This window comes from Centroberyx gerrardi, chromosome 13 (genome assembly GCF_048128805.1).
Source record: "Centroberyx gerrardi isolate f3 chromosome 13, fCenGer3.hap1.cur.20231027, whole genome shotgun sequence".
Lineage (NCBI taxonomy): Eukaryota > Metazoa > Chordata > Actinopteri > Beryciformes > Berycidae > Centroberyx > Centroberyx gerrardi.
The window spans coordinates 31,345,592-31,357,471 of record NC_136009.1 but is presented as its reverse complement, the minus strand read 5'-3'; the positions used below and the strand labels follow the sequence as shown (position 1 = coordinate 31,357,471).

Here is an 11,880-nt window from a genome sequence, read left to right as displayed (position 1 = left end):
TCATCCAGGTGAGATTTCCTCCTCGTTAGTTGTTTTCTGTGTGGGGGGGGGGGTCGATTTCCCCTGAACCGATCACTAGTGACCGACGTATCGATCACTAGTGATCGGTTCAGAACTGAACAGAACTGTTTTTTCCCAGCATGCAGCTCAGTTCAGCTCAACATGGACGCAGGAGTGTTTCTGCTTCTGGCTGCTTCACCTGAAACTCTTCTCCCAGACGAGCGGCGGAGGCGGAGAACATTCCTCCACAACCGCTTCCTCCATAACTCATTAATATTCAAATAAGCCCCTCCCACTGACGCTTCCCGCCCTAACTCTGTTTCATTCAGAAATGCGTCAACACAGAAGCAAGAAGATTCTCCTTCAACACTGTTACTGTGTTTCTGTACGTTGTGCTTTTTTAATTTGTTGAAATAAGGGGATCAATAAAGTTTAATCTTATCTAAACAGCAGGAGCGGGTTGACAAGGCACTGCGCACTCATTGGTACACAGTGAAATACACACACACACACTATACTGTTGAATTGAATGTAGAGTCCAGACTGCATCAGGTCACAGCGTCTTTATTAGTCAGGTTCATGTTAGAGGAGCTGGGGGGCTTTCAGAGGGGGGGGGGGGGGGGGGGACCTTTAATCCTTACAGACTGATCAGCAGCTTTCCACAAACACCTGAACTGATGTTTCACTGCTTTTACAAATGCAGAAATGAGAGCAGACGTTTGTGTTTAATAGTTAAATGTTAATTTGCACTGAGATTTAAAACCTGCAGCTCCGCTCAGCCGCTGGAACCCGCTCTTCAGAGGAGAAGAAGAAGAAGCTCAGATGTTTCTTCTTCTCTCCCTGTTGACCAGCTGAAACATTTCTGACATCGTCTTCATCCACACATTTGAAATTCTCTGCTCACTGTGAATAAACTACAACAGGAAGATAATATTATTATAATAAAATAACTGCTGTGCCATCTGAAGCCATGATGTTCATGGTTCCAGTGTTTCCCTCTCACCAACACCCAGACAGATAGAAAACACACGAGTCGCTCCTGAGCTGATCCGGAGTCAGCTGTGCAGCTGACTCCGGATCAGCTGCAGAGAGCTTCAGGTGTCGAGTCACCAAGAGAGAAAGGAGCCTCTCTCTGCTTCCAGAGAGGAATAGAAAAGAGATTTTAAAAAACAGGATTTCAGCAAGCGATACGATCCTCCCGCCGGGCGTCAGATATGCTAATGAAGCGGGAAGCGGACGTCCGATTGGTCGGCGGAGCGTCCGACCTCACACCGGCATCTGGGTGTGTGAGTACTCATCCTCCCTCTCCTCCAGACGAGGCTCCGCGTCGTCAGCGTCCAGCTGCGGGAGGCGGGGTCAAAGGTCAGACTGCAGGTCGTCATGGTAACCATTTAGCATCAGTAATAATAACTGGAGATGATAGAGTTTGAGCAGTGTGGCTGTTTGATGTCTGATACAGAAACACTCAGTATCTTTAAATGTGAATATTTTCATAGGTTTCATATTCAGTGTGTGTGTGTTTGTGTGTGTGTGTGTCAGTGCGTGTGTGTGTGTTTCAGTGTGTGTGTGTGTGTCTGTGTGTGTGTGTGTCTCAGTGTGTGTGTTTGTGTGTGTGTGTCTCAGTGTGTGTGTTTGTGTGTGTCTCTGTGTGTGTGTGTGTGTCTCAGTGTGTGTGTGTGTGTCTCAGTGTGTGTGTTTGTGTGTGTGTGTCTCAGTGTGTGTGTGTGTGTGTGTGGACTCACACACTGCACCTCCCTGCGGCTGAAGAGGCGGGGCAGCAGCAGCATCCTGACCGGGACGGTGAGCAGCAGGACGAAGGGAAACGCCAGCGCCGCCGCCGTCGACATGACGACCCACAGGAGAGACAGACAGGTGAGCTGCAGCAGCGTGAACAGGTGCATCCGCAGCGTCCGCACCTGGGAGACAGACAGGTGGAGGAGGGACAGACAGGTTCAACAGAGACAGACAGGTGGAGGAGGGACAGACAGGTGGAGGAGGGACAGACAGGTTCAACAGAGACAGACAGGTGGAGGAGGGACAGACAGGTTCAACAGAGACAGACAGGTGGAGGAGGGACAGACAGGTTCAACAGAGACAGACAGGTGGAGGAGGGACAGACAGGTGGAGGAGGGACAGACAGGTTCAACAGAGACAGACAGGTGGAGGAGGGACAGACAGGTTCAACAGAGACAGACAGGTGGACGTGGCAGGGGGCGGGGCCAGCTGACAGGGGCGGGGCCAGCTGACGGGGGCGGGGCCAGGCGGCGGGGGCGGGGCTGACCTTGCGGACGTAGGTGTGGTCAGGATGGTACTTGGGGGGCATCAGCAGCAGCAGCAGCCTCTCAGTGAGCTGGATGCCGTTCAGAGACATGACCCCCATGTAGAGGAAGATCCCGAACAGGACCGCCAGGGGGATCTGACGCAGAACCTCCCCCATCACTATGGACAGACCTGCGGGGGGGAAGGACCAGGATCAGAGGTTCTGCTGTCACGTCATGATGGAGGAACATTAGAACTGTGTTAGTTAATAAAGTGTAAATCTGTAGAACTGTGTTAGTTAATAAAGTGTAAATCTGTAGAACTGTGTTAGTTAATAAAGTGTAAATCTGTAGAACTGTGTTAGTTAATAAAGTGTAAATCTGTAGAACTGTGTTAGTTAATAAAGTGTAAATCTGTAGAACTGTGTGTTAGTTAATAAAGTGTAAATCTGTAGAACTGTGTTAGTTAATAAAGTGTAAATCTGTAGAACTGTGTGTTAGTTAATAAAGTGTAAATCTGTAGAACTGTGTTAGTTAATAAAGTGTAAATCTGTAGAACTGTGTTAGTTAATAAAGTGTAAATCTAGAACTGTGTTAGTTAATAAAGTGTAAATCTGTAGAACTGTGTTAGTTAATAAAGTGTAAATCTGTAGAACTGTGTTAGTTAATAAAGTGTAAATCTGTAGAACTGTGTTAGTTAATAAAGTGTAAATCTGTAGAACTGTGTGTTAGTTAATAAAGTGTAAATCTGTAGAACTGTGTGTTAGTTAATAAAGTGTAAATCTGTAGAACTGTGTTAGTTAATAAAGTGTAAATCTAGAACTGTGTTAGTTAATAAAGTGTAAATCTGTAGAACTGTGTTAGTTAATAAAGTGTAAATCTGTAGAACTGTGTTAGTTAATAAAGTGTAAATCTGTAGAACTGTGTGTTAGTTAATAAAGTGTAAATCTGTAGAACTGTGTGTTAGTTAATAAAGTGTAAATCTGTAGAACTGTGTTAGTTAATAAAGTGTAAATCTGTAGAACTGTGTTAGTTAATAAAGTGTAAATCTGTAGAACTGTGTGTTAGTTAATAAAGTGTAAATCTGTAGAACTGTGTGTTAGTTAATAAAGTGTAAATCTGTAGAACTGTGTGTTAGTTAATAAAGTGTAAATCTGTAGAACTGTGTGTTAGTTAATAAAGTGTAAATCTGTAGAACTGTGTTAGTTAATAAAGTGTAAATCTGTAGAACTGTGTTAGTTAATAAAGTGTAAATCTGTAGAACTGTGTGTTAGTTAATAAAGTGTAAATCTGTAGAACTGTGTGTTAGTTAATAAAGTGTAAATCTGTAGAACTGTGTGTTAGTTAATAAAGTGTAAATCTGTAGAACTGTGTGTTAGTTAATAAAGTGTAAATCTGTAGAAGCAGCTAGAAGCAGAGAGCAGCTGAGTCAGCTTGTTGTGGTGTGGCTGTAGATCCATTCAGTAACGTTCTCAGTAAAAGTGAATAGTGTGATAAGGTGGATTTGTTTCAATGTAGTAGTAGTAGTAGTAGTAGTAGTAGTAGTAGTATTAGTACTAGTAGTAGTAGTTTTAGTAGTACTACAGTGTAGGACAGACCTACCGACTAAAACAGCCACCAGAAACCCGGTCACCCTCTGCTCCTTGACCTCCTGGATGCGGGGCTTGTCTCCGGGGGCGACGGCCTTGCTCATGACGGTCAGAGCGTTGGTGTGAGTGACGGAGCGCACGGTGGCGGCGGACAGCCAGGGCAAACCGAACAGCGCCGAGACTCCGCCCACCGCCACGATGATCAGCAGGTCCAGGTGGAAACCAGAACCTTTCACCAGCATGCGCTCCTTCTTACTGACGATCAGCCTGAACACACAGTACTGCTATTACTATTATTATTATCATTATTATTCATATTATTATTGTTATGTTATTTATGGTTTTACTCCTTTGTAAAGCACTTTGTAACTGTTTCAAAAAGTGCTATATAAATAAATGTAATTCTTATTCACAGGTTGGTCACAAACTGCTTTACAGAGACAGAAGAGGATAAAAGAAGAAGAAGAAGACGGTTTGTTACGCTGTGATCTGCGACTCCATGAAGATGAGGATGAAGACGAGCAGAGCCGGCAGCGCGCTCGCCGCCATCATCCACACCGGAAACCGTCCGTCCGAGCCCAGCGGAGAGATCAGCCAGCCGCGCTTCTCCGGACTGGACACCGAGAAGCCACTGGGCACGCTCAGTTTCTGCACGGGGAGCCAATGGGAAGAAGGCGTTTCAAATGTCTGACGCGAGCCTTCGCGGATCTCAGGCTGCTGCGGTCTGACCGGGACTTTGTCATGTTCTAGCTCATCTTATTTTCATTATTTGTATTAATTCATATCGTGTCTTATTTTATTCTTTAGTTTTGCCTCTAGCTGTTCTGCTCCACGATGTTCAGACTGAACGTCTGTTTGGTTCCCCTCCATTATTCAGCCTGAGATTTCCTCATAGTGTTTACTTGTAGGAGTCACTGTATAAGTAAAGTTTTGATTGGTTTGCTGACCTGTGTGTATGTGTCCTGCACGCTGTAGTCCACCAGCACCATGATGAGGATGGCGATCGGAACCCCGAAGTCTCCGATGATCCTGCGGAGCTGAAACACACAGGCTGACTGACCTGACGCTGCAGGGGAAACTACGGAAGCCCACTGAGGACATTTTCATACAGTTTACTTACGCTGTTCTCCTGTGGTAACGAGTTCATTTTCTCTGTTTTCTTGAGATAAAGTTATTAATGTTGTTATCTCAAGATAACACATTTTGTTTTCCCAAGATAATGACATCATAGATAAAGAGATAAAGAGATAAAGAGATAAAGTAACGGGCAGAGAGGAAGTCTCTTATGTGGAGAAAATCAAACTTTGTTTTCCTGAGATAAAGAAGTAAATCAGACTGTTCCTGGAGATCTGCAGCTTGAGCTGCTGACTGACGAGATCCTGAATATTTGCATAAGGAGGTTTAGCTCCGAGCAGAAAATGATCTCATCATCTCAGGAAAACAATCTTTGTGATCCAGAGAAAATGAGAAAATGATCTTATTACATCCCGAGAGCTCAAGATCATTTTTTCATTATCTCTGAAAAAAACAGTGTTATCTCAAGATAATGACATGAATCACTTGATAGCTCGAGAAAACAAAGAAAATTAACTTATCATGGGAAAATGCTGTAAATAAAATATATGAATTTATGTCCTCAATGGGCTTCTGTAGAAAAACACATTTAGAACCAATATGCGTGCCTCCATGTGGTTTTACAGTGGACAGGATGCTGACTGGCAGGTTCTTCAGACTGTGATGAGGACAACAGACACATGTCTGTCTGTCAGTGGTGGAAAAAGTCCTCAAATCTTTTACTTCAGTAAAAGTATCAAAACCATGATGGAAAAATATGTCTAATAATAATAATAAGTTCTGAATTCCAAAGTTTCCTTCAGTAAAGTCTAGAAGTATTATCAGTAAAATGTTCTGACGTATCAAAGTAAAAGTCTTCATTCTGTCAGAGAGTTAAATTATTGAAGCATGAACCTGTCAGAAGTATTTTAATGTTGTCTAACTGCTCCAGATACTGTTGGAGTTTAAACTCTAACAATGAAACATATTTTATGAGCTCATCGTATGTTTTGATGTAAAACATTATTCTGCAAAGTAACTAGAGACTCAGCCGGCAGATAAATGTAGAGGAGAAGAAGAAAGTCTGAAGAATGAAAAACTCTAAAGATCCAGAACCTCAGAACTGGACTGAAGGACAGAACTGGAGGAACTGGACTGAGTTACCTTCCAGCTCTGATATTTGTACGCATGTAAACCCAGTGCACATGGACCTGTAGGTGCACATGGACCTGTAGGTGCACATGGACCTGTAGGTGAACATGGACCTGTAGGTGAACATGGACCTGTAGGTGCACATGGGCCTGTAGGTGCACATGGACCTGTAGGTGCACATGTACATATATGTGCACATGGACCTGTAGGTGCACATGTACATATATGTGCACATGGACCTGTAGGTGCACATGGACCTGTAGGTGCACATGGGCCTGTAGGTGCACATGGACCTGTAGGTGCACATGTACATATATGTGCACATGGACCTGTAGGTGCACATGGACCTGTAGGTGCACATGGACCTGTAGGTGAACATGGACCTGTAGGTGCACATGGGCCTGTAGGTGCACATGGACCTGTAGGTGCACATGTACATATATGTGCACATGGACCTGTAGGTGCACATGGACCTGTAGGTGCACATGGACCTGTAGGTGCACATGGACCTGTAGGTACACATGGACCTGTAGGTGCACATGGACATATATGTGCACATGGACCTGTAGGTACACATGGACCTGTCGGTGCACATGGACCTGTCGGTGAACATGGACATATATGTGCACATGGACCTGTAGGTACACATGGACCTGTAGGTACACATGGACCTGTCGGTGCACATGGACCTGTAGGTGCACATGGACCTGTAGGTACACATGGACCTGTAGGTGCACATGGACCTGTAGGTACACATGGACCTGTCGGTGCACATGGACCTGTAGGTACACATGGACCTGTAGGTGCACATGGACCTGTCGGTGCACATGGACCTGTAGGTGCACATGGACATATATGTGCACATGGACCTGTAGGTACACATGGACCTGTAGGTACACATGGACCTGTAGGTGCACATGGACCTGTAGGTACACATGGACCTGTCAGTGCACATGGACCTGTAGGTACACATGGACCTGTAGGTACACATGGACCTGTCGGTGCACATGGACCTGTAGGTGCACATGGACATATATGTGCACATGGACCTGTAGGTACACATGGACCTGTAGGTGCACATGTACATGTCGGTGCACATGGACCTATATGTGCACATGGACCTGTAGGTGCACATGGACCTGTCGGTGCACATGGACCTGTAGGTGCACCTGTAGGTGCACATGGACCTGTAGGTGCACATGGACCTGTAGGTGCACCTGTCGGTGCACATGGACCTGTAGGTGCACATGGACCTGTAGGTGCACCTGTCGGTGCACATGGACCTGTAGGTGCACATGGACCTGTAGGTGCACCTGTCGGTGCACATGGACCTGTAGGTGCACATGGACCTGTAGGTGCACCTGTCGGTGCACATGGACCTGTAGGTGCACATGTCGGTGCACATGACCCCTGAGTGGACATACTGACCCTGCCGGGGAAGAAGGCACTGTTCTTGAACTTGCGCAGGTAGAAGGCGATGAAGTAGGTTCCCGACATGAGGACGAAAGACAGGAGCGCCGTGTTGGGCTCTCCCACAACCTTCCCAGGATTCCCGGCGGCCAGGGTGGAGTTACACAGAGAGGAGGACGCTGTGTCGTTACCATGGTAACAGCTTTGGAGAGGATGCTCCTGAAAGATCTAGAGAGATCGACAGAAAGAAGAAAGCTGACAGCGGCTCAGTGGGAAGAGCGAGGAGCTGTGAAGACAGGATCAATAGAGCTGATAATCAATATGATCATTTATCCTCTTTCAGTGAATCAGATGGTGATGACACGCTGATGTGGGATGAACATTCATGTGATTATTTAACATGTGATGTTGCAGACGGGGCCGTGTCATGATATATATTATCCTTATGAGTATGGTGATATTGATTATATGGCCCAGCACCAGGTGTGTGTCCATCTGTTCCAGTGAGAACCCTCTTGTTCTACACTTCTGGTTCTTAGTACAGAACTGGAACCTCAACACAAGCAACAGCTATGAAAGTTTACAATTTACAGAAGTAACAAGCAGCAGATGCATCTCCACACAAAGTCTATTGTTGCTCCGTTCGTTTACAGCGGAAGACAGATGACTCAGGGTGTTCGGATCTCTCTGACCTCTGACCTCTGACCTCTGACCTCACCTTGACCAGTTTGGCGAACGTCTCGTAGATGAAGATGAGGGAGATGAGGAAGGAGAAGATCTCCTGCGTGAAGCGGGAGACGAAGCGGACCAGGAAGCTTCCGTCGAACGCCACGGTGAGAAGAACGATGAGCACCAACCAGAACCCGATCCACACCCGGCCGGTCAGGTACTCCATCTGGTTGTCCTTACAGAACTATACACACACACACACACACACACACACACACACACACACACACACACACACACACACACACACAGTGAGACGCACTGAGCACCTGAGAGAAGACTGAACCGGCTCAGATGTGCGGTGACTCACAGAGTAGAACGCCTCCTCGAACACCAGCAGCGGTCCGGAGAAGCCGATGACCAGCAGCGGCTGAGCGCCCAGCAGGCTGAACACCACGCCCTGCATCGCCGTGGCGACGATCAGCTCCGACACACCGATCAGACCCTCCGTCTTCTCACCTGTCACGTGACGGACAGCTCAGCCTTCACATCGCATGACTTTAACAAAGTAAAACTCTGGGAACAAAATGTCCAGGATCCTTTCTAACTCCTCTCAGTAAAGTGGATTTCTGCTGACTCGCCTTCCTGCTCCGAGCTACGGAAGCCCACTGAGGACATGAAGTGATGAACTCATACATTTTATTTACAGTTTTCCTGTGATAATTTGTTTATTTTCTTTGTTTTCCCCAGATAATGACATAAATAACTCGATATCTCCAGAAAACAATGAAAATGATTTTTTGAGAAAATGATCTCATTATGTCCTCAGATCTCAAGAACATTTTCTCATTATCTCAGAAAAATAAAATGTGTTATGTCATGATGATGTCATGATGATGACACAAATAACAATATAATAACTTGACAAAGAATTAACTTGTTATGGGAAAACGGTGTAAATAAAATGTATGAATATACAGTGTGTCCTCAACAGGCTTCCATACCAACAGCTGCTGTCACTCCATTACATCCTCTCTCTCTCTCTCTCTCTCTCTCTGTCTCTCTCTCTCTCTCTCTCTGTCTCTCTGTCTCTCTCTCTCTCTCTCTCTCTCTGTCTCTGTCTCTCTCTCTCTCTGTCTCTCTCTCTCTCTCTGTCTCTGTCTCTCTCTCTCTGTCTCTCTCTCTCTCTCTCTGTCTCTGTCTCTCTCTCTCTCTCTCTCTCTCTCTCTGTCTCTCTGTCTCTCTCTCTGTCTCTCCCTCTCTCTCTCTCTCTCTGTCTCTCTCTCTGTCTCTCCCTCTCTCTCTCTCTCTCTCTGTCTCTCTCTCTCTCTCTGTCTCTGTCTCTCTCTCTCTGTCTCTCTCTCTCTCTCTGTCTCTGTCTCTCTCTCTCTCTCTCTCTCTCTCTCTCTCTCTCTCTCTCTGTCTCTCTGTCTCTCACCCAGCAGTCCTCCGAAGGTGATGGCAGGAGACAGAGCAGCAAAGTAGATGAAGATGATGGCGGCCATGCACTGCGGGTTCAGAGCATCTCTGATGTCACTGAGGTACTGAGGATATCTCCGCCTCACGTCGCTGATCAGACCGCCGAACAGCCGGCCGGAGCGCCGCAGAGGGTCGGCGCCGGGCTTCGAGGGAACGAGCGAGTCTGGAAGAACGACAAGTTACTGGACAGTCCGCTCAGAGCTGCACCAACTAGATCAGCAACCTTACAAGCAACCAGCAACCTTACAAGCAACCAGCAACCTTACAAGCAACCAGCAACCTTACAAGCAACCAATAACAGAGATGAGACGATATGTCGAAATTCAATATATCTCAATACAAAATGTGTCAGTCCGTCTGTTGTCAGGAACATGAATGGTGATATCAGCTCCATGTTATTCTGCTGTCAGGAACATGAATGGTGATATCAGCTCCATGTTATTCTGCTGTCAGGAACATGAATGGTGATATCAGCTCCATGTTATTCTGCTGTCAGGAACATGAATGGTGATATCAGCTCCATGTTATTCTGCTGTAGTAATCACTAATGAGACTCTTGACCATCACAGTTTCACAAGCTCTCCATCCACATTATATTATTGTCACTTTGTAATGACGTTTTTAAATTGTTGTTTACATTCTAGCAGCCAATGGCATCGCTAGAAAGATTTGAGTCTCAGAAATAAACAGAATTCTGCACAGTTGAGTTTTTATTGATCACATGGTATCCTGGTTGTATTGATCCTGAACTCAGATCAGGTATCGAGTCGGATCAGGAGAGAAACAAATCGTCTCATCTCTAACCAATAGTAAGGAGGCTGAGGGTCAGAGGTCACAGGTTTACTCTTCTTTCAGGAGAATGTAACTTGTTTCAGGACATTTTCTTGGTAAAAGTGAAATTGTCTTTGGGAAAGTTTCTTGTTTCCAGATTTTCTTCATTGTTTTATGATGATTTCTTTGAAGATATTGGCCTGAATCAAGTGAAATTTACTGAAACCAGCAGATTATCTGCCAGAGCAGTGAGAGGATTTGACTACAAATATCATGAAAGAAGGTTAAAATCAATGGACAGCTTGTCATTTTTTGCAGTGAAGGTATGAAGGAAGGAAAGGAAGTTTTTCTTGAAGAGGTTCATTGTCAAGTTTTCATGAACTTAATATTATCGTTTCTTTGTTTTTTTCATCCATCACATGCCTCAGTTGCATTCTTGTGACTCTTAGAAACAGCATGTTGTGAATACGAGCTGTAATGAGTTGTAATGTGACCTTCACCTTCCAGATGGAGGCTCTTGGGGGGCGGGGCCTGCAGCTTGCCGCTCTGCTCATCCCTCTTGCGGAGCATTTCCCGTTGGGAAGCGAGCGATGGAGTGGGAGCAGCTCGTCCCCGCCCACCTCCGAGGGGGGGAGCACCACGCTGCAGTCCAGGAAGCGGTTGATGGCCGTCAGCAGATCCTGGCGCTCGTCCGCCTGGTACGCCGCCTCGTGGAAGTGCTGAGACAGACGGAGACGACAGTCATCCGGATTCACCGCTGAGCGCCGACTCAGCACTGAGCTGCATGAAACTGATGAGTTACTCTGCAGAAAAGCAACTATCACCTGGAGTCCTGCTCTGCTCTCAACACCCCACCGATCTCAGAGAAAAACATGAAATGAACTCGACTCGTTAACAGTAAAGTACCCAGAGGGAGCAGAGTCACACTGAAGCAGCTCGGTGGAGTCAGGGAGTTGAGGATGGCCGATGAGTTTCACTTCAATCCCGGTTGAATTCCCAATTTCCCAGCTTGTACGAAGGGAAATTCTACCGTGAGTCAAATTCATTTTTTTGTGAAAGTTTCTCTTATTTAGACCAAAGCCTTTCCCAAACCTTAACCAAGTTGTTTTAGTTCCTAAACTGAACTGTTAGCCAACCTGCAGCTGAAAATGTCCAATTCATGTTTTTGTCACAGAATCCACAAAGAGCTAAATCTGTGTTCATTTCACGACTTTTCATCAGATCATGTTGAAACATCTAGTGTCCCGGGACGTGACGGGGCGCGGCGCCGTGACCCGGCTGAGCTCACCTTGTCGGACATGAGCGTGGAGATGGAGCGTCCGATCTGGTGGTAGTCGATGTTGGCGGTGGGCGGGCCCAGCAACAGGAAGAGGAACCGCACAGGAACCGGAACCTCCAACACCGACTCCAGCGGGACCGCCTCCTGCAGCCGGACGAACGCCATGGAGGGCTGATCCAGGAAACTGACACTACCTGAAGAGGAGAGGAGGAGGAGAGGA

The 11,880-nt window shown here is 46.2% G+C and overlaps 1 protein-coding gene across 1 annotated transcript in view; it reads right to left on the bottom strand.

Moving 5' to 3' along the window:
* Positions 1-1,020: 1,020 nt before the first annotated feature.
* slc4a2a (solute carrier family 4 member 2a) overlaps positions 1,021-11,880 on the bottom strand; it is a 30,625-nt gene continuing 19,765 nt past the window's right edge. The window contains 13 exon segments of the mRNA XM_078287441.1: positions 1,021-1,341; positions 1,743-1,916; positions 2,282-2,451; positions 3,861-4,114; positions 4,329-4,495; positions 4,795-4,884; positions 7,481-7,690; positions 8,181-8,375; positions 8,502-8,650; positions 9,570-9,773; positions 10,882-10,962; positions 10,965-11,100; positions 11,670-11,854. Of these exon segments, the coding sequence (XP_078143567.1) occupies positions 1,267-1,341; positions 1,743-1,916; positions 2,282-2,451; positions 3,861-4,114; positions 4,329-4,495; positions 4,795-4,884; positions 7,481-7,690; positions 8,181-8,375; positions 8,502-8,650; positions 9,570-9,773; positions 10,882-10,962; positions 10,965-11,100; positions 11,670-11,854 (2,090 nt within the window). The 3' untranslated portion in view covers positions 1,021-1,266.